Source organism: Bufo gargarizans, chromosome 2 (assembly GCF_014858855.1).
Source record: "Bufo gargarizans isolate SCDJY-AF-19 chromosome 2, ASM1485885v1, whole genome shotgun sequence".
Taxonomy (NCBI): Eukaryota; Metazoa; Chordata; class Amphibia; order Anura; family Bufonidae; genus Bufo; species Bufo gargarizans.
In genome coordinates, this window is record NC_058081.1 from 342695662 (window position 1) to 342721823 (window position 26162).

The 26162-nt window shown below is 42.6% G+C and overlaps 1 protein-coding gene across 1 annotated transcript; it reads left to right on the forward strand.

The window, feature by feature from the left end:
• REEP2 (receptor accessory protein 2) lies at positions 1 to 25816 on the forward strand. The gene is made up of 8 exons (XM_044277372.1): positions 1 to 192; positions 7264 to 7336; positions 10145 to 10221; positions 15103 to 15223; positions 17156 to 17269; positions 18755 to 18902; positions 22996 to 23153; positions 24336 to 25816. The coding sequence occupies exons 1-8, from the start codon at positions 161 to 163 to the stop codon at positions 24408 to 24410; spliced, it is 798 nt and encodes a 265-aa protein (XP_044133307.1). The 5' UTR covers positions 1 to 160; the 3' UTR covers positions 24411 to 25816.
• Positions 25817 to 26162: the final 346 nt, after the last annotated feature.

Here is a 26162-nt window from a genome sequence, read left to right on the forward strand (position 1 = left end):
TAAGTGCCTCATCACACCGCGGCCTTTAAGACACGGCCACTCCTCCTCCCGGATTGCTGCAGAGACTTTGCCTTTACGGATTTAACCGGCTCCGGGACTGTGATCCCAACATCCCCGACAGGGAGAGCGGGCGTCCTGTGCTGCGGCCGGGACAGGCAGGATGGTGTCCTGGATCATCTCCAGACTGGTGGTGTAAGTGACCGTGGGGGAGGGGCGGGTGACATCCCTGACAGCTCACATAGAGAGGAGGCTGAGGTGTCTCCTGATGCAGGCTGGCTCACTGTCTATTACAGATGATACATACATAGATTCTCCCTAAACTGCCAATACATTAGAAGTGAAAATCTCTCCATTGCCCCTAAATGGCCCTCAGACCACTAGAGCGGGCCTGTCTGTCCCACTAGAATGGAGGAGCAGGCACACATGCATGTCTGACGCTCCATTCAACCCTATAGGCATGCCAGTGCAAGCCCTGTGGGGACCTGTCACTAGGAAATGCAGTGCAGTCTGCAGGCAGCATGTTATAGAGCAGGAGGAGCTGAGCAGAACACATTACAATCTGCAGGCAGCATGTTATAGAGCAGGAGGAGCTGAGCAGAGTGTATTACAGTCTGTAGGCAGCATGTTATAGAGCAGGAGGAGCTGAGCAGAACGTATTACAATCTGCAGGCAGCATGTTATAGAGCAGGAGGAGCTGAGCAGAGCGTATTACAGTCTGCAGGCAGCATGTTATAGAGCAGGAGGAGCTGAGCAGAACGTATTACAATCTGCAGGCAGCATGTTATAGAGCAGGAGGAGCTGAGCAGAGCGTATTACAATCTGCAGGCAGCATGTTATAGAGCAGGAGGAGCTGAGCAGAGCGTATTACAGTCTGCAGGCAGCATGTTATAGAGCAGGAGGAGCTGAGCAGAACATATTACAATATGCAGGCAGCATGTCATAGAGCAGGAGGAGCTGAGCAGAACGTATTACAATCTGCAGGCAGCATGTTATAGAGCAGGAGGAGCTGAGCAGAGTGTATTACAGTCTGCAGGCAGCATGTTATAGAGCAGGAGGAGCTGAGCAGAACGTATTACAATCTGCAGGCAGCATGTTATAGAGCAGGAGGAGCTGAGCAGAACGTATTACAATCTGCAGGCAGCATGTTATAGAGCAGGAGGAGCTGAGCAGAGCGTATTGCAATCTGCAGGCAGCATGTTATAGAGCAGGAGGAGCTGAGCAGAACGTATTACAATCTGCAGGCAGCATGTTATAGAGCAGGAGGAGCTGAGCAGAACACATTACAATCTGCAGGCAGCATGTTATAGAGCAGGAGGAGCTGAGCAGAACGTATTACAATCTACAGGCAGCATGTTATAGAGCAGGAAGAGCTGAGCAGAACGTATTACAGTCTGCAGGCAGCATGGTATAGAGTGGGAGGAGCTGAGCAGAACGTATTACAATCTGCAGGCAGCATGTTATAGAGCGGGAGGAGCTGAGCAGAACGTATTACAATCTGCAGGCAGCATGTTATAGAGCAGGAGGAGCTGAGCAGAGTGTATTACAATCTGCAGGCAGCATGTTATAGAGCAGGAGGAGCTGAGCAGAGTGTATTACAGTCTGCAGGCAGCATGTTATAGAGCAGGAGGAGCTGAGCAGAACGTATTACAATCTGCAGGCAACATGTTATAGAGCAGGAGGAGCTGAGCAGAACGTATTACAATCTGCAGGCAGCATGTTATAGAGCAGGAGGAGCTGAGCAGAGCGTATTGCAATCTGCAGGCAGCATGTTATAGAGCAGGAGGAGCTGAGCAGATTGATATATAGTATTGTGGGAAAAGATTCAGTAAAACCTGTAATTTCTACATTTATATCTTTGCTTTTTCCAGAGCTCCTCTGTAGTTATTATGGCCCCAGTTGTGCCACTATATATATGTGGGGGCCATTTATATGGCACAACTAAATATATATATATGGCAAAACTGGGGGCCATTATAACTGCAGGGGACAAAAAGGAGTAGATGGATATACTTATAGTTGTGTCCCCTTACATATATAATGGCCCCCAGTTGTGTCCCCCACCTTCCCCAACATCCCCACTAGTGTTGACATTAATTTTTAAAAAAATATGAGAAATACCGCATCTACCTGAACACGCAGTGGCACTCCCTGATCACTGGATGGGCAGGACAGGACGCGCTCCCAGCATGATGGCGTATCGCAGGTCCTGCTGCATCCAGTGAAGGGGACATTCACACTCACACCATGTAGTTTGAAAGAACCTGTGATTCAAAAGTCAGGACACTGGAAGCGTCAGGTCCTGTCAGTAGCGAGTGTCCTGGTGCGTACAATAAGGTGATTTTTATTTTTTATTTTATTGTTTTAACCCCTGAATGGCAATTTTCTACTAGTGTACATTCGTTCATCCGTTTTCACTGTAGTGTGAAAGTAACCCTAATCCCGCACAGTTTCCAGCACTGCTCCTCCAGACTGTGTTTACAGGCTGCAGCGGTGATGTAGCTGTGTATGGCATGTGACTGCTGCAGACAAATTGGGGGGAATTTATCATGAGGGGAATATCATTTATCAAATGGTGCATGTTTGATAAATTTGGCTTGTCGTTAGACCTAACACTTCTGTCTGGAGAAGCTACCCCAATTTTCCTACTCCACCCTCTTCCTGGAGTGAGATTGCGACTTATTTGCGACTTAAGTCGCAACGATAAATCTGCAGTGAAACTCATTAACATAGCTAGCCACACCCACTTTACCAGCTATATTACAAAACTGGAGTGAGTGGTGTACACATGAAAAAAGTCGCAAATGTTTGCACAATCACATACATTTTGCGCAAGCGAGTGCTAAAAAGTCTCAAAAGCCCTATTTTGCGACTTTTTGATGCCAGAATTCTGGAGTTGAAGGTATGATAAATCAGGGCCCATGTGCTGTATACCACCGAGGTCAGTCATGCCTGTGAGAGTAATATAATAGGCAGCATGAGAACAGTCAGTTCTTGATGTGTTGGAAGCAGGAAAATGGGAAAGCGTAAGGATCTGAGTGACTCTGACAAGGGCCAGTGTGATGGCTAGATGACTAGGTCAGATCATTTCCAAAATGGCAGGTCCTGTGCGGCGTTCCCCGTTTTGCAAGGCTCACTGATGCATGTGGGGAACAAATGTTACTCTGCCTGGTCCAGTTTCACAGAAGAACTGCTGCAGCAGCAATTGCTGGCTGGCTATGATAGAAAGGCATAATGGAGCAACAAGCCAAGGAAAGCCATACTTACTCCGCCCTTCCTATGTATACACACCAAATCTCACCCAACCCCTTTGTGCCACCACACAGTAGTTATGCTCCTTTAGTGCCCCCTCACATAAAAAAAAGCCCTGAAAGTGGCTCCTCACTGTAGTTATATCCCCTTAGTGGCCCACTCACAATAGAATGCTCCATTAGAGCCCCCACACAGTAGTTATGCTCCCTTAATGTCCCCTTCATAGTAGAATGCTCCCTCACGGTAAGAATGCCTTTTTAGTACCTCCACACAGTAAAATGGTATCATTAGTGCCCCTCACAATAGTGCTGCCCCCTTACAGTGGTGATGCCCCATTAGTGCTTCCTCACAGTGGTGCTGCCCCTGTGATTTGGTTAGATGGCAGTGCGTTCTACACAAGAGCCACCCAACATACCCTCCAGTGCCAAGTTTCACCAGACCGTCAATGTCTTGCATATCCCCCAAAAAAATGAAAACACTGAAATAGGCTAAATTGTTTCCTTTCTTAGACTCTACACTGGATTCCAGAAATTATGTGTTTACTTGTAAAAGATGTGGGCCCAGATTGACTAATCCTGTAGATGGCGTAAGGCCTCTTTCACACTTGCGTTGTCCGGATCTTGTGTACTCCACTTGCTGGAATTACACGCCGGATCCGGAAAAACACAAGTGTACTGAAAGCATTTGAAGACGGATCCGTCTTCAAAATGCTTTCAGTGTTACTATGGCACCCAGGACGCTATTAAAGTCCTGGTTGCCATAGTAGTAGTGGGGAGCGGTATACTTACAGTCCATGCGGCTCCGGGGCGCTCCAGAATGACGTCAGAGCGCCCCATGCGCATGGATGACGTGCCATGTGATCACGTGATCCATGTGCTTGGGGCGCCCTGATGTCACTCTGGAGCGCCCCGGAGCCGCACGGACGGTAAGTATGCTGCTCCTCTGCTCCCCACTACAGTTTACCATGGCTACCAGGACTTTAGCGTCCCGGCAGCCATGGTAACCATTCAGAAAAAGCTAAACGTCGGATCTGGCAATGCGCCGAAACGACGTTTAGCTTAAGGCCGGATCCGGATCAATGCCTTTCAATGGGCATTCATTCCGGATCCGGCCTTGCGGCAAGTCTTCAGGATTTTTGGCCGGAGCAAAAAACGCAGCATGCTGCGGTATTTTCTCCGGCCAAAAAACGTTCCGGTCCTGAACTGAAGACATCCTGATGCATCCTGAACGGATTTCACTCCATTCAGAATGCATTAGGATAATCCTGATCAGTATTCTTCCGGCATAGAGCCCCGACGACGGAACTCTATGCCGGAAGAAAAGAACGCAGGTGTGAAAGAGCCCTAAGCTTAGACAGGCTATATACACCTGCACCAGATATATCACAGGGGCTCAGGCTGGATGATAAATGTGGTCTCCAACTATTGGTTGGCTTACTTTGAGACAGACTTTTTACACCAGAATTTGTGCACCAGGTGGTGTTGAGCATGTCGGAAAAAAGTGTAGAAACCCTAGATGCGCACAACAAAAGTGAGTACACCCCTAAGTAAAAATGGGGTGTACTCCCGCTCCATACAGTATTAAAACAAAGTTTTATGCGAATGCTTCATCCAAAGTCGATTTGCTCATTCCTAATGGGGGACCTTCAAAATATTTCTAGGATTTGCTTCCAATGACTGACCTTTTTGTAAACTTATCCCTAACACTTATTGTTCCAATAAATCATTAAGGCTACTTTCACACCTGCGTTCGGTGCGGATCCGTCTTGTACCTGCACAGACGGATCCGCACCGATAGTGCAAACGCTTGTATCTGTTCAGAACGGATCCGTTTGCATTATTCTTTCATTAGATTGAAAGTCAATGGGGGGCAGATCTGTTTTCAATTGCACCATATTGTGTCAGTGAAAAACGGATCTGTCCCTATTGACTTACATTGTAAGTCAGGATGGAGCCATTTGGCTCTGCATAGTCAGACGGTCACCAAAACGCTGCAAGCTGCGTTTTAGCGACTGTCTAAAAAAACGCAATGAAGACCAAACGCAGCCAAATTGATGCATTCTGAACAGATTCTTATCCATTCAGAATGCATTGGGGCTGAACTTATCCCTTATGGGCCGCTTGTGAGAGCCCTGAAACGGATCTCACAAGCGGACCCAGAAACGCCAGTGTGAAAGTAGCCTTAGGACGTAGGCTACATCTACGCCACCGCACTACACGTCTACATTGATCATGTTGATTTAGTTGTAAGCCCCTTCTATGTTTCACTTCCACTGCACATGAGTTAATCGGACGTGCTGGTGCTCCGTAGTAATGCGTTAGTCCAGTCAGCAGAATCTTTGCTGGATCCCAGAAGCTAATCTATTATTCCTGTAACAGAAGAAAGATTAAGGGCGACACCTCCTTGTCTATGACGGTCATTCTTTATGGCTAGATCTTTACTAAATATGATCTGCAAGTTTATACTACAGCTTTTAATGGGATCTGGGCTAGTAAATCGTTTGGACATTCTGTACTGTGAAGAATGGAGCATTATGTGATGTGTTTGCTACAGGCAAGATGTGGAATGTAGAATTTCTGTAGACTGCCTGGCATGTTTTTGGCAAAATGTGAAATAATGTCATTTTATTTTGACCTTGATGGACGGAAGGGCATACTCCTTATTAAAGGGATTCTGTCACCTGGATTTTGCCTATAGAGCTGCGGACATGCGCTGGTAGATCGCCGGTAGCACGTCTGCAATATACTTTCCGCATAGCTATGAGTGCTTTTATTTAGGCAAAAAAACGATTTTTATATATATGTAAATGAGGCACGTAAGGAGCCCAGTGGGCTGTACTAACGTTTCCGGAGCCCAGCCACGCCCACTGTAAAGGAGCCCAGCACCGCCTGCATCCTACAAATCTCCTTCTTGCTCCCCGAGGTCACCAAGTTAGAGCGCCGTAATCTCACGCATGCGTGAGTACGCGGCATGTCAGTGCCGGCATAGTGTTCCTTCCCTATGCTGGCATCAGCCTCAGGGAACGAACTGCGCATGCGCTAGCTGCGCAATTATAGCGCTCTAACTTTGTGACGTCCGGGAGCAAGGAGGAGATTCGGAGGATGCGGGTGGTGCTGGGCTCCTTCATGGTGGGCTCCAGAAATGTTAGTAATAGCCCCTTGTGCTCCTTACTTGCCTCATTTACATATATATATAAAGTAGTTTTTTTGCCTAAATAAAAGCACTCTCAGCTATGGGGAATGGATATTGCGGACGTGCTAGCGGCGATCAGGCAGCACATGTCCGCAGCTCTATAGGCAAAATCCAGGTGACAGAATCCCTTTAATAAGGAGTATGCCCTTCCGTCCATCAAGGTCAAAATAAAATGACATTATTTCCGGTAAGTCAAACACTGGACCAGACCAAAAATATAAATTTAATTATATATCCACTCACTGCTCCTGGGTTCTCTTGTATGCCAGGCCCAGGCAGTAGTTCTGCTCCTGATGGCAGGTGTGCTGTCATAGATGCATTCGAGTAGGCACTGCCTTCCACTGATGCATCTCTGTCGACAGATTTGAGAAGGCCAGACAGACGGCACACCTGGTCCGGATTTCAACCGCAGTTCTTCAGTTGAGGATCGCTGATATATTTGTTCTCATCTTTATAAAAACTCATTATTTTTCACTAAAGTTATGTTTTTAGTTAGTTCATTTTAGTAAATAATTATTTGTTGTTTCTTTGCTTAGTGAAAGGTTTATTTATTTTTTTCAGTTTAGAACTATATGAAACACATTCTCATTGTTAAATTGTAATTACACTGCTGATTACAATTGTGTAGATTTATATTCTTTCCAGTTGCTGGTACATTCATGTCATATACATTTAATATGTAATAATAACTTCTAATTTCTGGCATGTTGGTATACCTTCAGCTTATGTTTCTCTAGATTTATAGCAAAGTCATAGTCAGTTCTGATCAGTTGACCATGATTATATTCTTCCTGACTCTACTTTTACCTTTTTATTTTACAGGCTGCTGTTTGGCACTTTATATCCGGCATACTCGTCATATAAGGCTGTCAAGACAAAAAATGTTAAAGAATATGTAAGTTTTCCTAAGTGCTGTTGTTTGTGATAACATACACATGAATGTCACAACCTGTCTGGATGGAGCTAATCCACATTATCCATTTACCGTAGTCAGGAATAGTCTATCAGCTTTGCAGTCCTTCTCTTTGTTGCCGGATCTGTAGAAGTGATTTGTTCTTTGCAGTGTACTATAGCCAACCTGTTCTAGAATCATTTTTCCTCTTCTGGAATTTTTTTCTGACCATCTCTGTGCTAGTTAATTTCATCTCAATGTGTTATTCCTCCCCAGGGATTAATCTGCAGATCGTTTTAATGTTACTAAATTTAAAATGATCTTCACTAAGTTACCTGCATTATTCTAAATCAGGGGTGCTCAACCTACGGCCCTCCAGCTGTTGGAAAACTACAACCCCCAGCAGTAGGCTGTCCAGGCATGCTGTGAGTTGTCGTTTTGCAACAGCTGGAGAGCCGCAGGTTGGGCATCCCTGTTCAAAATCATGACCTTTAAAATCCTTTTTATATCATCGCTTTGAGGCCTCCTTCACACAACCGTATTTTTGGTCCATATCTGATACGCATTTGTTGTGGATTGGATGTGAACCCATTCATTTCAATACGTTGCGTGCTGTCCACATCCGTATGTTCGTTCTGAAGTCCCGCAAAAAAGATAGGACAGGTCATAACTGGTTAGCATTGAAAGAAAATTGAATGCAACACTTATTTTTTGTGGGTCTGCGTTTTGCGGACCGCAAAATACATACGGTAGTGTAAAGGCGCCTTAAGGATGCAGCTATGTTGGGCGTCAGCGATATATATATATTTTTTCATGTATGTTCTGTTGTTTTTATGAGTGGGGGATGGAAAAAATAGGAACTCTGTAGTTAGTGTTTTGGGGTTCGCAGCTAACATCTGGAAGCATCATTTTTCTTTTTACAAAAAAATACCACAAATAACGGCGGTAAAAAAATGGGAAAATGCTGCAGAAAAAGTTATGCACAAACCCAGCCTTAGGGTTAATGCCCACGAATGTAAGGGCTCAGTGCCCGTATTGCAGACCGCAATCTGTGGGCACTGGCTGTGTGCACTACATTGACTTGAATGGGTCAGTGATCCACAAGATATGGCCAAAGATAGGACATGTCTTATCTTTTGCGGAGCGGAGGCAAGGGAAACACTACGAAGTGCTTCCAAGAACAGGTCCGCATCCGCAGCACAGAGCCTGTGCATTGCGGACTGCTATTAACGGTCGGCAGCACGGGCACAGATCCCTTACGTTCATGGGCATTAGCCCTTAGGCTGGTGTCACACTAAGGCCTCTTTCACACGAGCGTCACGTTTTGGCTCCGGAGGCGTCCCGGGTGCAATGCGGCAAACCCGCGCGAGTAGGTACCCAATTGCAGTCAGTTTTGACTGCGATTACGTTCCATTGTTCAGTTTTTATTGCGCGGGTGCAATGTGTTTTGCACGCGTGTGATAAAAAACTGAATGTGGGTTTGGGTTAGGTGTTGTGTAGATTGTATTATTTTCCCTTATAACATGGTTATAAGGGAAAATAATAGCTTTCCTAATACAGAATGCATAGTACAATAGGGCTGGAGGGATTAAAAAAAAGAATACATTTTTTAAACTCACCTTAATCCACTTGTTCGCGCAGCCCGGCTTCTCTTCTGTCTTCTTCTTTGAGGAATAGGATCTTTGATGATGTCACTGCGCTCATCACATGATCTTTTACCATGGTGATGGAACATGTGACGGACCATGTGATGAGCGTAGTGACATCACCACAGGTCCTTTTCCTATGCACAGCAAAGAGGAAGACAGAAGAGAAGCCAGGCTGCGCGAACAAGTGGATTAAGGTGAGTTAAAATAAAAAATAATTTTTTTTTTAACCCGTCCAGTGCTATTGTACTATGCATTCTGTATTAAGAATGCTATTATTTTACCTTATAACCATGTTGTAAGGGAAAATAATAATGATCGGGTCTCCATCCCGATCGTCTCCTAGCAACCGTGCGTGAAAATCGCACCACATCCGCACTTGCTTGCGGATGCTTGCGATTTTCACGCAGCCCCATTCACTTCTATGGGGCCTGCGTTGCGTGGAAAACGCACAAAGAGAAGCATGCTGCCATTTTCACACAACGCACATGTGATGCGTGAAAATCACTGCTAATGTGCACAGCCCCATAGAAATGAATGGGTCCGGATTCAGTGCGGGTGCAATGCGTTCAACTCACACATTGCACCCGCGCGGAAATCTCGCCCGTGTGAAAGGGGCCTAAGGGCTCATGCACACGCCCATGTTTTTATCTGCATTTTTTGTGAGTCGGATGTGGACCCAATCACTTCAGTGGGGCTGCAAAAGACGCCGACAGCACACTGCATTTTACGGACAAGGATAGGACTGTTCTACAGATGGCAGGACGTTCTGTTCCTCAAAATGCGGAACACACGTGGCCAGTATCAATGTTTTAAGGATCCGCAATTTGCATACCACTTCGCTTCTAAGGCCCGCACTGCCGCTGCTGCCACAGATGAACACATCTGACGACGGGGGGCAGCCAATAGCAGGCCGCAACAGGGACGAGACTCCCTAGCGTGTTTTCCTTTTTCACCACTGCGGATAACCCCTTTAATACTTCTCACAACTGAAAAAGTGTCTGGTCCAGCTCATCTATACAGCATTGGTTTGTCCGGTAAAATGGCGGGCCCCATGACGGAAACACCACAGAACCTGTTGTAGTTACTGGTGCCCTAGGGTGTTGTCAAATCGGGCACCAGAACATTACATGGAAGCTGCTGAATAATGTATGGCTTCTTGCAGGTAAAATGGATGATGTACTGGATCGTGTTTGCCTTTTTCTCCACTGCGGAAACTTTAACTGACATTATCCTCTCCTGGTAAGTAGCATAAAGCCATATTTATCAAAAGTGGTGCCATTTTAGCCAATGGCTAAAACTAGTCGAATGTATTGCCATGGGTTGTGACAGATTTATGACACCATTTGTCTCCTTTGATAAATTGTCACAACACACAGACTGGGGGAGATTTACCAACCCCATATCATCAGTAATGTTTAATAGGTTTTGAATCAAAGAAATAGACAGTGGCAAGTGATTGGCTCCAAAAAAACTTCTCCTGGATCTTTGGGCTCATTATGGTGCATCATGGAGCATCATCTTGTACTCTGGTGGACCAGTCTGACCCTGACAACAGACATTGTCTGCTATAAACTTGGCTAAAAGTACAGCACTTTTTCTACTTCGGGTCTGTGTGGAATAGAGATTTTATTTCTCATTTGTGTCTTAAAAAAAAAAAAAGTTACATATTATCATTATTATTTATTAAAGCGCCTTCCATTCCATGGTCGCTGTACATATGATAAGAGGTGCACATACATACTAAACAATTGCACTAAGCATGAACAAGACGAGTTACAAACTGATACAGAAGGAGAGAGGGCCCTGCCCGTGAGGGCTTACAATCTACAACTCATAAATATGTCTAAATCCCAGCCACCCAGTAAATTATACTTTCTTTATGGTCCATTATTACTAATTGATGTACAATGTTGCATATGGCTGACAATTCTGGCACATATGCACATACGGCATCACAGTAATTAATGCGCATGTGCCAGCTAATGGCGCGAAAACACCACAAAGGAGGCGGTCCATCGGCGCATGCGCATTAATTACTGTGATGCCGTACAAGGAATAGGCATCGCAGTGCGCATGCGCCGGCCGACGGACTGAGTGCACAGGCGCGGGATCTCTGCGAACCAAGAAGTAAGTAGATGGGCGGGCAGAGGGAAAGAATGGGCGGGGGGAAGCGACGATAAGGCTGAGCTAGCTGGGCACCTACGAGGGTAACGCCGCCCCTGGGCACTTGCGAGCCCTCATTTGCATATGCTACTAAGATGTTTTTTGCCGGTTTTATAAGTCCAGGATTGGTCATAAAGGTAACGTTTTTATTAACTGTAAGGCTGCTAGAAAGCTATGGGAAGGGTTAAAAAGGTGAAACTTTGATGACAGACTCCCTTTAATAAATATGTAGCTCAGCAGACACTATTGTGGAATAAATGCACACAGAAAAAGTTACAAATTCTTTGATAAATGTAAACTTTTGTCCTTCCACTCTTCTGGCTTTGCTTACCTCGCTCTTACGGCCACGCGGTCCGGTTTCCTGATGCCGTTTTGGAAACCAAAACCAGGGGTGGATCATAAAAATAGAGAAAGTATAAAAACCAGATATGACTTCTCCTCTTTTTGGAATCACTCCTGGTTTTGGCTTTGAAATCTGCAGCCTGTCCGCACCTTTATAGTGAGTTTTAGGAAGCGGGCGAATCAATATCTTGATAGGAAAGTGTACTATCTCTGACTGCGTAAATGACTGTAACAGGCTGATTTTCCAAGAGCAGGTGGAAAATGAATTCTCAAGGGTAAGATATGCACACAGGGTCGTGTTACCACTTCATGGATCATTGGAGATGCTCTTATTAAGCGGTGGAAAACAGACATCCAGAAGTAAACATCTAAAGACGTCTGCAGCTGAAGTATTAAGCATGTCAGAACACGAAGCAGGTTTAGCCGTTGGTACATGTAAAATGTGTGTGGTTACCATGCTATACAGCACACCATTTCTCCTGGTCGTAGGTAGTTCTATGACTTTTATCACGCTTGTAGTGTATGTCACCTGTTGGGCCAGTAGGTCATATCCATGCCTTATTATGCTGTGATATATGACACCAAGTAATGTGATGGACACAAACATCTTGTATTCATGCATGTACAGTAGCGTATGTCTGTCATTGTCTGCCATTTGTTTGTGCATACAAGTATATTTAAAAAGTGTGATCAACTACTAACTTTTTAATACTTTTCATACCAGCATATACCAGTCAAATGCATGCTAAAAGTACAAACCGGATTCCCAAAAAGTTGGGACACTAAACAAATTGTGAATAAAAACTGAATGCAATGATGTGGAGATGGTAAATGTCAATATTTTATTTGTAATAGAACGTAGATGACAGATCAAACGTTTAATCCGAGTAAATGTATCATTTTAAAGGAAAAATACGTTGATTCAAATTTTCACGGTGTCAACAAATCCCCAAAAAGTTGGGACAAGTAGCAATAAGAGGCTGGAAAAAGTAAATTTGAGCATAACAAGAGCTGGAAGACCAATTAACACTAATTAGGTCAATTGGCAACATGATTGGGTATAAAAAGAGCTTCTCAGAGTGGCAGTGTCTCTCAGAAGCCAAGATGGGTAGAGGATCACCAATTCCCACAATGTTGCGCAGAAAGATAGTGGAGCAATATCAGAAAGGTGTTACCCAGCGAAAAATTGCAAAGACTTTGCATCTATCATCATCAACTGTGCATAACATCATCCGAAGATTCAGAGAATCTGGAACAATCTCTGCGTAAGGGTCAAGGCCGTAAAACCATACTGGATGCCCGTGATCTCCGGGCCCTTAAACGACACTGTACCACAAACAGGAATGCTACTGTAAAGGAAATCACAGAATAGGCTCAGGAATACTTCCAGAAACCATTGTCAGTGAACACAATCCACTGTGCCAACCGCCGTTGCCAGCTGAAACTCTACAGTGCAAAGAAGAAGCCATTTCTAAGCAAGATCCACAAGCTCAGGCGTTTTCACTGGGCCAGGGATCATTTAAAATGGAGTGTGGCAAAATGGAAGACTGTTCTGTGGTCAGACGAGTCACGATTCGAAGTTCTTTTTGGAAATCTGGGACGCCATGTCACCCGGACCAAAGAGGACAAGGACAACCCAAGTTGTTATCAACGCTCAGTTCAGAAGCCTGCATCTCTGATGGTATGGGGTTGCATGAGTGTATGTGGCATGGGCAGCTTGCATGTCTGGAAAGGCACCATCAATGCAGAAAAATATATTCAGGTTCTAGAACAACATATGCTCCCATCCAGACGTCATCTCTTTCAGGGAAGACACTGCATTTTTCAACAAGATAATGCCAGACCACATTCTGCATCAATCACAACATCATGGCTGCGTAGGAGAAGGATCCGGGTACTGAAATGGCCAGTCTGCAGTCCAGATCTTTCACCTATAGAGAATATTTGGCGCATCATAAAGAGGAAGGTACAACAAAGAAGGCCCAAGACGATTGAACAGTTAGCGGCCTGTATTAGACAAGAATGGGAGAGCATTCCTATTTCTAAACGTGAGAAACTGGTCTCCTCGGTCCCCAGACGTCTGTTGAGTGTTGTACGAAGAAGGGGAGATGCCACACAGTGGTGAAAATGGCCTTGTCCCAACTTTTTGGGGATTTGTTGACACCATGAAATTCTGATTCTGATTCAACATATTTTTCCCTTAAAATGGTACATTTTCTCCGTGATTTATGTTCTATTCTGAATAAAATATTAGAAGTTGGCACCTCCACATCATTGCATTCAGTTTTTATTCACGATTTGTATAGTGTCCCAACTTTTTTGGAATCCGGTTTGTACAGACATTTGGCACACTCTTGGCTACTGAAGCCAATGGGCATGTTAGATGCCAGGAGATTTCTTGAGGTATGCAGAGATGGCGTGATCCAAGTCTTATACAGTATCCTACTACATATGCATGGAAAATAGGTAAATCACAAACTGGTTGTGAATGTAAGCATTAGAACAAAGGTCTTTTCAACGATTTTGTAGGTGTGAGAACTGTGTTGGGAGGAAGTCAAGCAAAACTAGCATTGTTAGCACAAATACCAGTAGTCAAGACCCGTGTAAAGGAAAATACACAGGTGGAATACATGTTACAGTTTAAAGAAGCTGTTAAAGAGGTTGTCTGAGTTATTCAGAAATGGGCCAAGAGTCAGAAGCTATACTACCTCTCTCCCCATCAGCTGCAGTGATGTACCCATATACCCTATGTGACCACCGCAGCCAGTCACTGACCTCAGCTGTCTCATGTCATATACTGCTGAGGTCAGTGATTGGCTCCAGCAGTTGTGTGGGATATATGGTCACTGCATCACTGCAGCCAAGTAAACAGAGCTTGGCATGGAGCAACAGCGCTGGAAGAACAGGTCATTCCTGACTCTTGGGTCATATTTGAATAGCTTTAATAATATTGTCACCTAGTCACTTTAACTACTACAATTGTTAAATGAACGAATTCATGGGTAGGTTCTCAATATTAGAATGGCCGACTCTCAGCACATCCGCTGATCATCTGTTCTGCAGTAGCTCCGGTGCTGGAAAATGAAAGCTTCGTCCACCGTATAGTAGCCAGGGCTAGTTACTGCAGCACTGCTCCTATTACAGTGAATACTGCAGTAACCAGCTCTGTCCACTACACACTGTGGATTGAGTGGTGTAGTTCTGGCCCTTTTGTTCTACAAAGATAGCCATACATTATATAAAAATTTCAGAGAACCCCTTTAAGATTTAAGGTGCCCATTTGCACACCATCAGAGCTGACTAAGAAGAACATTCAAACCAACTAAAATATATTTTGAATTACTTTATTCTCAATAATTTCTACTATGTGCAAATATTGTTATGAGAGCCGTGAACCCATAAATGAATCATGTGAGCTTGAAAAATTACTGATGATGCTGTTAGTCCTTTCACAGAAAGAGGACTGTCTATTTATTCCCTCCATATTATGCGTTTCTGTAATTGTTCTTCTTTAGCACATTCTTCCATTAGGTGTGAGCCTCAGGTTTTTTTTTCTGCAACTATTTAACAAAGACATATTTATGCAGCGGTAACTTTATTGCTTCCCTTTTTTAGGTTTCCTTTCTATTTTGAGCTGAAAATTGCATTTGTGATTTGGCTCCTTTCACCCTATACTAAAGGCTCAAGTGTGTTGTATAGGAAATTTGTGCACCCAACTCTGTCTAGTAAAGAAAAGGTATGTATACTTTCACAAAAGTTATGTTATACTTTGCAAAATGTAATTTATATCAATATAAATATACAGGTCAAGGGGAGCCTTTGATAACTACTAGGTTGTCTAGTACCATACCCAGGGGTGGATTGGGAACCTAAAAGTGGCCCCATATTGTAGGAGGGTTTAAATTGACAGGAGATGGGGCAACAAAAGTCGGGGATAAGCAATACCGTAGCAGAAAATACCATATACCACAGTGCTGCACAATATACTGCCCTAAAAGCTGTCCCTCTGAGTTGGCTATCAATAGAGGCCATTTTTTCTCCTCCTCTTCCAGTTGTCTGGCGGTGATGTGCAGGAAATAGTTGAATTCAGGAGTCCATGTCACTGGCCGGGTACATGAGTACCTCACAGAGTTAATTACCACTGACAGCTTATTATGTGCCCAGCCAGTGGCAGAGATAGGGGCTTTGGCGGCCCCCTTGACATCGGCCCACCGGGACACACAGAATGGCAAAAGGCAAGGATCTTATGTGCATCCTGTTCAAGGCAGATATAAAGGTTCTGTGCTGCCCCAGTTAGAGTCACTGAAATCTTAGGCTAGTTACAGATGAGCGAGTTCAATGCGAGAAACTAGCTGCGTGTGTAGGCGTGATTTCCCGTTCTGACCGCTGCTCCTCTGACAGGATCATATGGTATTATAATAATTTATAATGCTGTATGTCCTTGCCAGCCCTGGAATCTAAAGAATTGTTCGTAATTCAGTAGATTCAGGTGTAGCAGGGACACACAGCATTATAAATCATTATAATGCCATGCGATCCTTTCAGAGGAGCAGAGGTCAGAACAGGAAATCATGCTTACACACACAGCGAGTTTCTCACATGGAACACGCTCATCTGAAACTAGCCTTGGGTTTAAAGGGTAACTGTCATATTTTTATTTATTTGCTAGTTTATTAGAGCTAGGCATGTATACCTGAGTTAGTCTGTCAATGATTGTCAAAAGATCTGTAATTACCTTATAATAACAGCTTTCATTAATGTCCTCTGTCCCTTTCCACTGCTCCCTTAAAAAACAGTTGCTATGGCTTGTCTGTCTCTAACTAAGAAGACAGGAAGACGGAGGGGTGGTTCTTCACACTGCATGCCTGCATTAGGCATCAGAGTGAGGAGGCGTGTCTCTCAGTAATCCAATCTGATTGGCTGGCAGGGAGCTGCTGGCTACAGCAAGTGTGTATGGGAAGTGAGGGAAAGCAGTTTTGGCCTCAGAGAACTGGCAGAGGAGCCATCTTGAGAAGGTCCTCATGTTGTAAATGTTTAAACAGCCGTAACTAAGGGAAAAACTCAAGGAAAACTGTGGTATGTGAAGAAACTATAGATTGCTTTATGCATAATGCTGCTGCAGCAACATATGCTAAAATTGATTTTTTTTTAATGAAATCGTGACGGTTACACTTTAAAGATGCACCAAATGTGCTACATTTGATAAATTTGGCACAAAGTACTCCAATGCAGACTTAACCAAAACTGACATTAAATATTGCCCTCGTGATAAATTCCCCCTGTGGGTGTAGTGTTAGGTAGTATATGTCAAAGCAGCAGTGGGAGAATATGGTATTACATAGTGCTCATTGAATAACTGGGCAAACATAGAATTTATATGGTCATGCTGAGCTTGGGCTGCTCTTTCAGAGGCTCCCTTAGTGATAGAAGTGACATCAATATGCCCCCTCCCTTTTTTAGAGAGTAATTTACTGATTACCATAAAATGGCATCAAGTCCTTCATTCTGGGGCTGCTGTTGTTTCAATATGTAAAGTTAGTTTTCATTCAATTGAGAATAAAGACGTCATGTAACATGTCAAATAAAGCCGTACAGAGCCTTGAAAATGAACCATGTTTTTCAGTATATTGAAATTTGCTTGTAAAGGTCTAATATTCTTGACCTACAGGAGATTGATGAGTACATTGCCCAGGCGAGAGACAAGAGCTATGAAACTATGATGCGTGTGGGCAAAAGAGGCTTAAATCTTGCTGCGAATGCAGCAGTAACTGCAGCTTCAAAGGTAACGTAGTGAGATGTCCCACCGAAAAGCCACATCTCTTATTTGAAATAATTTTATTATTTTGCTTTGCCTTTTCCATGATAACATAATTATCAGCATTCTAGTGATAACTTCTCTACTTTGTGACTTGTAAGATTTGTAGTAATATGATGCCATATGATTAGAGAAATAACATTGTTCACCTTTAAGCAAAACTTTACAGTCCATATATAGGTATCATCTATATAAAATAAAGTTAACAATGTTTAAAAAAATGATCATTTATCTCTTACCTGGTGTTAGGGATGAGCGAATTGACTTCGGATGTTTCATAATACTACAGTATACTACAGTATTAGAATGTATTGGCTCCTATGAGCCGAAGTTGTCACTTTCTCTAAGTCTTTGTGTAATAACCTCAGAAATTAATTTCTACTGTAAAAAAACTTTTTCCGAACTCGGGTTCGTACTTCATCCGAAGTTGATTCGCTCATCCCTACCTGGTGTCATTGAACATGATCAGTTTGAATGACTGTAATGGCCAATATGGACTAAATGTGTATGGCTTTGTCAGCGAAATTATGGTTCACCAGATGATTATGCATTCAACGGCAGCTGCATGCTAATCGAATCAGTGACATCCATGCTTCCCATAGAAAAGGCAACGCTACAGATTAGGAAGCGGCAATGCCACTGCTTTCTGCTCCGGTTCTAGCAATCATGTGATTCCCAGAGGCCAAGTGTCTGGGTGAGCTGCTGGGTCTTAGCAGAACCAGATAAGCTCTGCAGAGAGGCTGTACAGCCTTGTACAAACTATCTGGGGGCTGTATTCCCCTTTTAACTGGCACTACTTGGTCTACCCCAGTTATGCTTAGTTTACATAACCGTTTTGGCAGCTATTCCGGCAGAGAACACCCTGCCAGAACTCTCCGGATCCGGCACTGTTGGATGCAGATGGAATGCATGCCAGTCCGATTAACTAAAATGGGGCCCAACGGAAAAATGCTGAGAATTGGCTAGGCTAGTTATTTTATAACTGATAAGTGCAGAATGATGCTCAAAATAAAGGATCCATTGTGTTTAATAAAAAAAAATTAAGTATTTTAGTTGTACTTCCTGATAGTAAAATAAAGATGAAAAATTTGGAAAACTGGCTTTTATTTTTAGAATTTTCACAGGTATGAAAAATAAAACTAGAGCCCCATGATTCATAAAAACAAGGTTCAAAAATTACTTACATAACCAAACATGCATGTGCCAAAAAAACAAAACAAATGCACCTAGTCAGGAAGGAAGGTAAACGGCCCGGTCTTGAACTGCTTAATCACACTTTTTATGCATAAATTGTATTTTGATGACGATAAGAAAATCTTTGTGCTAATTCTTACATTTTGAGACATCAGTAATACATAACCCTCATAGCTATATGGTTTACCTTTATGAAATGGTTGGCCATGGAAGATGACTGGTTGGACCTGTATGTTTTAGAACATGTTTATTTCTCAGGGTCAAGGGGTATTGTCAGAGAAGTTGCGGAGTTTCAGCATGCAGGATTTAACTTTGATACAAGAGGATGATGCTGTGCACTTGCAGAGTTCAGAGCCTCGGCTACGCAGTGCTTCCAACGGACTAGTGGAGACCATTGTGGATCAAGGTAGAAACTTAATGGGTTAAGTAAAATTTAATGTACAATAGTAGAAAGTGCTGAAGTAGTTATACAAATATGAAATGATCCGTATTATATTTTGTATAATAAGTAGACTGGTGTAGGTCATACATGACAGATTTGTTGCAGACTATTCCTTGAAAAGACTGGAGGTAATTAACTATTAAAACATAACGTTTATTAGTGCTAAGTGTGCGCACACCACCAACCGTGCAACAGACATTACCAACAAAAAACAAGCAATATTGCCATGGGTACCCAGATTTAACAGTATCAAGCACATGGCAAAATTACACAACTTCCCAATCAGGTATAAATTCCACAATATATAAGGAACGGTCTTACAGGTAAATGGGAGTCAACTGGATACTGTCTTGAAGTTCCTGTAGTCAATCTTTCAACATGGGCAGGGTCCTAATAAGAATCACTGTCCTTGGAATGCCCTGTCAGGCCTAGAAGTCCCTGAAGCCCCGACAAGGGCGGCCCCGTCTGGAACCTTTCCCTAAAATATTAGAGGCCCTGGACGTCCCTGCCTAAGGATGCTAGTAAGTAAAGGACCCCTTAAAGCCGATTCTTCCCTACACGTTTCGTCTATAGTATTATTAGCCCTAGACTCATCAGGGGATTAAGGGCTGAGAAAGGGTTGGCTACCAACAGCTGGTATATACTTAGAGTGCCAACCACAATTACAAGTATATCAGAAGGATGGTACCTAATGTGGAAGTATTAAACTGAATGGACCTATAAAAAAAAATATATAGAGACCAAGAGGGGTTAATTGGGGCGTATGGCTCCCAAAAATATTCCCACCAGTGGCTCCTAAGGCGGTCTTCTATCGGATGGAGGACAGCGTATGGCCTGCCCTCTGCTTGTTTCTTGTTGCACGGTTGGTGGTGTGCACACACTTAGGACTATATTTTTTGTTTGTACTTTCTTAGCTCAGTATCTAAAAAAAAGTTATGTTTTAATAGTTAACTACCTCCAGTCTTTTCAAGTTGAATTAATTGTGGTAGCTGGGGAGATATTTTCATCCTGTTGGGCAATTTTTGTTTATTTGCAGACTGTTCCTTTCATCTGGACAGGCCTTGCAGAAATCCATGCACTTGCTGCCGAAACTACCTAATTCAGATGCATGGAACTGATTTTTAATGGCAGAAATCTGCTGACTGAACAGATCCAAAAGCTTGTGGCAAGATGATGCATTCAAATATTGTCTTCTTCTTAAAGATGTTTTCTGATTGTTTTATACTGATGACATCAGTATGTGATCGTTGGGGGGATGACTCTCAGCACCCCCGCAGATCAGATCTCTGAAGAGGTGAGAACCACGGCCTCTTCCTAGGCCAGTGACATCACTGTATATCAGTCACATGGCCTAGGCGCAGCTCAATCCTATTCAAGTGAATGGGGCTGAGCAGTGATACCCAGCTGTGAGGTGAGTTCCGCAGCTGAACAGCGGGGTGCTGGGAGTCAGACCTCATCACATACTGATGACCTAGCCTGAGGATAGGTCATCAGTATAAAACACTTGGAAACCCCATTCGGCTTAAAGATATGCATGACACCTTATTATTTTTCTGTGCAATTCCTCTGGGTCCTTGATGGTGGTTTGCTTAAATGTATATAAATAGATATATGTGTGCATACAGGCGTCTCATCACATCGTGCGCATATATTACAAGAATTAGTCTTCATGTATTCCATATTTCAGTATAGGTCAAAGAAAGAACTTTCTCACAGTCTACAGGTGAAACTCGAAAAATGAGAATATTGGGCAAAGTTAATTTACTTCAGTAATGCAACTTAAAAGGTGAAACTAACATATGAGAGAGACTCATTACATGCAAAGTGAGATATTTCAAGCCTTTATTTGGTAAAATTTGGATGATTATGGCTTACAGCTTATGAAACCCCAAAGTCACAATCTCAGGTCCCCTTTGCTCAGGGGGTATGGATTATTAGCTGACTAGTGTGACACTTTGAGCCTAGAATATTGAACTTTTTCACAATATTCTAATTTTAAGCTGCATTACTGAAATAAATGGACTTTTGCACGATATTCTAATTTTTTGAGTTTCACCTGTATATAACAAAAAAGTTGCAAAAATAACAACTGGATACAAAATTCTATATATCTGCAGGACACTGACTATTGATTTTTTGGGTTGAGCTTCTAAAGCTGTCAGTTGCCAGACTGCTGTCCTGCTGATATTTGGAATAGTCTTGCGCTCAATGTAGAGTTTTCAAAGGATAATCCCTCCAGCTTGAAATGGGAATAATTCTGATTGTAGAGAAATATTTGGGAATTGCTGCATTCGCAGTGCCCAAGTATACAACCCATTTATTCTGGTAGGAGATGGCTACTGAATTGTGCCCTCTCTGTATGGCTTGTTCTGAAGCTGATTACAAGGGACATTGGTGTTATATAATATCACATATTTTAGGCTTTTTTGGGGGTTCTACATACATTTTAATAATGGTCATATGTATGACTGTGGGTGGAATGTTTTCTCATAGTTCTATACCATTTACTAGTTATAGTGTATGGACATATTTATCAAGCAGATACAACACTAGTCTTTTTCTTTGTCTTCTCTGCTTCCATGGATTTGGTGTAAGTGTACAACATAGAGCATGCATTTCCCTTGTTAATCTGCATGATTTATTCTGACTGAATATGAAACTAATGCTAAATAATTAAAGGTATTCTTAAATAATAAAAGACATTAAAGGGGTTATCCAACATTTAATAATTTTCATTATCAGATCTTCAGGGATCTGACACACCGCACCCCTGCCGATCAACTGTTTGGGAGTAGCTCCGAAACTACAATGCTCCGTTCATTGTGTCATGGAAACAGCTGGTTACTGTATTTCTGCCCCTATTGAAGTGAATGGGTGCAGCGCTGCAGTTACCAGCTTCGCCCACTACACCATGGACAGAGCTGTGTAGTTCCAGAACGACTCACAAACAGATGATCGGTGGGCGTGTGGAATGCCGGAGCCTCGACGATTTGATATTGATGACCTATCCTAGATGTAGGTCATCAATTTTTTTTATCCTGGAGAACCTATTTAACATATTTATGAAAATTTTAACGAAAAAACCCTGGTTCCCTGATGTAAGTGTGTTCAATAAGCATAGGCTAGTTGTGTTTGGTGTATAACAACAGTCTCCCCATGGAACTGGTGGCATTTACAGCTCCTTTGGAGATCTAGCTCTGTCATAAAACAACTGGTGGGACTTCTGGATACTGGTGGCCAAGAAAGGTAGATGCTTGGGCCCTAGCTTTGAAGGGTAGATTGGAAGAAAAATGACAGATTTTTGTAACACTTAGCAATATGGTCATTGTATTGGTCCTTTTCCAAATACAGTTGCATCACCGGATCTGGACTCATACTGTTATGCTAATTGAAGTGGTGGACACTCTTAAGCCACAATCCAGTTTGCACTTGTTAAAGTTTATGGGACGTCTACTACTGACAGCTTTTATTGCCATGGAAGCAGCCAATATGTACTTCACCTGGTGGGATTGGAAGGACCACCCTTAGAATTCAGAAACCTAAGCATCCTCCAGAGTGAGGACCCTACCCCAATTTATTACCGCCATTGAAACACTCCATAGCAGGGCTCTCCTAGGTACTGGACTTTGTTTAATTCTGGTAGCAGTAGAGATTCAGATATTTCTGTTATGGGAAAACAATTGTCTTGCTTTATTGACTTTTTCCATTTTTTTTCCATTGAAACTTCCAGTACACAGTTATGTTTTGACACTTTACAGTTGTCCATATGTCCAACACAATAATGGTGTCACAGTCTGAGCAGTGATGTAAGTTAGATGAAACCTTTCTTGCTATTTACAGCATAACACCTAGCACATTGTGACTGTCACTTATGGTCTGTAAACCTGGTTTAGAGACCAAAGATTTCCATATAGTTCTGTCATTTCTTTTTTGTTTTCTTAAAGGCCCTGCAGATGTGTTCCATGTAGTTCCAACCTCAGGGTCATTTATATCTACAAAGTTAGTGATGTTTTATACCAGCTGTATACCTTACCTGACTTTTCCTTTTTGTGTGCAGCCTCATCCAACTGTTTAGCTGCTGAGGAACAACGACCCATGAAGTCAGATGGAGACCAGACAGATGTAAAATCGGAACCCTCAGATGACGATGCTGTGGAAAAAGCACCAAAACGTACAGCAAGTGTCAAAATTGTGAAGAAAGTTACAAAAGTTGAGGTATGGGTTGTGATATTTGGTATTATTCATTGTCGTGTATGTTCTAGATCAGGCATCCTCAAACTGCGGCCCTCCAGGTGTTGCAAAACTACAACTCCCAGCATGCCCGAACTGCCTACAGGTATCAGCCTACAGCAGGGCATTGTGGGAGTTGTAGTTTTACAACAGCTGGAGGGCCGCAGTTTGAGGATGCCTGGTCTAGATCGTCTATATCTTTAATCTGTCCCCTGCAACAAGCAAAGGCATTATGTTATGTTACAGTCCCGTCACATCACTCAACAAGGGACAGAAGGCTGTCTGCTTGGATTTTCATAGGGATATTGCTGGCATCAGAGATGTCTGCCATGTTTCCTTGTAGCAGTAAAAATGTTCCAATCTGAGTCTGCATGTTTCTAATGAGAGATCAGGGAACACTGATGTTGGCTTCCTGATCATTATTGTAGGTATATGGGCATCTTAAGGCCACCTGCCCACGGGTGTGGGTGAACACACAAAAGATCTGCACAAATTTCCATGCAGGTTTATTTGCATTTCTACACCATATCCGCACCAAAATCCGCAATGTCTAATTGCGGGTTTTTGGTGCGGATTTGATGGGGTTTTGTTGCAGATCTCACCCTTCCATTGAAACTGGGGAAATCCACAGCTAAAACTGCAAAGTATACATGAAATTAGTGTAATCTCAAAAACTGCTGGTTCTGTAATACGCTGCCGTTTTTCCACACTGGAATCCACGTGTAAAAACAGCACATATTCAGGTGCAGGTGGCCTAAAGAGATTTTCCAAAACTTTCATACTGAGTATCGGACCCTCTGCATCCCTGCCGTTCAGCTGGTTACTGCAGCTCTGCTCCCGTTCACTATGCTGGAAGGGGCATCACCAATAAGATATTGATGACCTATCCTAAGGCTAGGCCATAGATATAAAAGTTCTGGAAAACCCCTTTAAAAAGCCATGTCTGAAGTCCTTCAAGATTAGGATGATTTTGCTATTATACATACTAGTGAGATAAGTAGTCTTTGAAAAAAGAATGGCGGGCTTAGGAAAACTAGAGTAACACAAATTGAAGCTGATCTACTGTGTTTTATGGTAGGTTTTATCTTTTTTTCGGAGGGGTTGTGTCATATATTGGTGGAAATGAAGTGATATGTGATATGTCCAACATCTGTATTTCTAAAACAGCCACAAACCAAGAATTTAAAGGCGCGCCCCAAGAAGAAACCTACAGGAACCACTGTGCCTGGAGAGACAGCATGAAAACATGTCTTTTCTGTCCAGATTTTACCTTATACGCTGCTGATTTAAAACTCTTTGGAGGACCATGTGCTTCAATAGCAACAACTACTACTTTTAGGATCACTCCACATCTGGTGGTCAGTATTTGAGAGAAAACACGTCTATTAAATTGTATACAGTAATTAGGTATTTGACCGACACACTACAATGTGTGATATATGTGATATTTAGATGGTGCTGAGATCCACATCCAGTACTGTTCTCAGTGATAACAATTGTAGTAATGAATCCTATAAAGACAGACATGCAAGACATGTCCCCCACGCTGCTGCAGATCTTTTGTCAACCAGACTACTACAATAGGTGCTCCGTATTCTGCTAACACTTATAGTTTTCAGTGGCCTCTATAGTGCAAATAATAAGAATTTATATATATTTTTGTTGTTTTAATCTAGAAATGGCAGCCAATATTGTCTGTATACCTTACCTATCCTAAAAGCTTTTAGTGTGCTCATACACAGGATATAGTATAGATGAGGCTGAATTACGCTGGCGGTCATTTATACAGTATATCAATGCACAGAAATACTTACTAGTTTTCGAAGAACTGGAATGCTTTTATGCTGAATTTTAGCCAATGACAGAAATGGATTTTCTTGCGTAAATGGCAGGCACTACAGAATGTGATATTATGGAACAGACTTGATATTGAGATCAGAAAATGAAATGGTTAAAATTGCCAGCAGTGATGACCACAGGCCTTTAGCTGGTTAGATTGTAAGTTTACAGGGAGGGCTGTGTTACCATGCAAGGTTAACCAAACCACAGATTATGAACTATGAGAACATAAAAGAATGTAGCTTAAAAGCCCTCGGCCATGTTTGGTGGAAGATTTACGAGATGCCTTGGTTTCAGATTAATGGATACCTATGAATGTTGACAGAACTTAATATGGAAGTATACATGTAAATATTTGTACTATTTGTAGATTAGACATATTAAGGTAAGATGATTTTCAGGTTGGGAACAGGCAGCAGTACTGTTCATAGGTTGCAGATGTTCATTCTTCAGAGACAAGGTTTTTCTAGAATTCATGGAGAACCACACTGATCCTTGACAATGTGCTTTAGGTCAAATCATGAAGATGAGTTTGTGTTTACAGTCACTTTACACTGTCTATAAGATGTCCAGCTCCTCTCCATTTTACACATTTCTTAGCATAATGCTGCCACCAACAGCAAGATTGCCTTTGTGAAGCATAATCAACACTGCTGTTCTCAAAATAGCTGGTAGTTAATAGGTAGTGTGGTTAGAAATTACAGATTGCCACTGCTTCCATAGCCTTTCTGTTCAGCCTATTTGCAAGTAAGCTCTGTAATTATATCTAAAAGCAAAAATAAACCTTAATATGGAGTGCGGATATAGAACAAGGACGATGATTATGAGCCATACATTCTGCTGGCTAATCCTGGAGAACACAGATATTGGACAGTGGGAAATAGAAGGGTTGATCTTTTGAGTCCATTAAGGAGAAGATTGTTTCAGATGGGCTCATTGTCACCAACTATAAGCATGTGCATACCTGTTCTTAAGGTACTTCTGCACATGAATGTTAAGTTGACCCAAACAGACAACCAAAGCAATTATTTATCGGGTGAAATATCAGAACGAACGATCATTTTAGCAGACCGATGAAAGACCATCACCATCTAAAAAGAAGTTGGTTGTGTTTGAAAGATTTTTCTGATAGTTACATAAAAAAATCTTTTAATT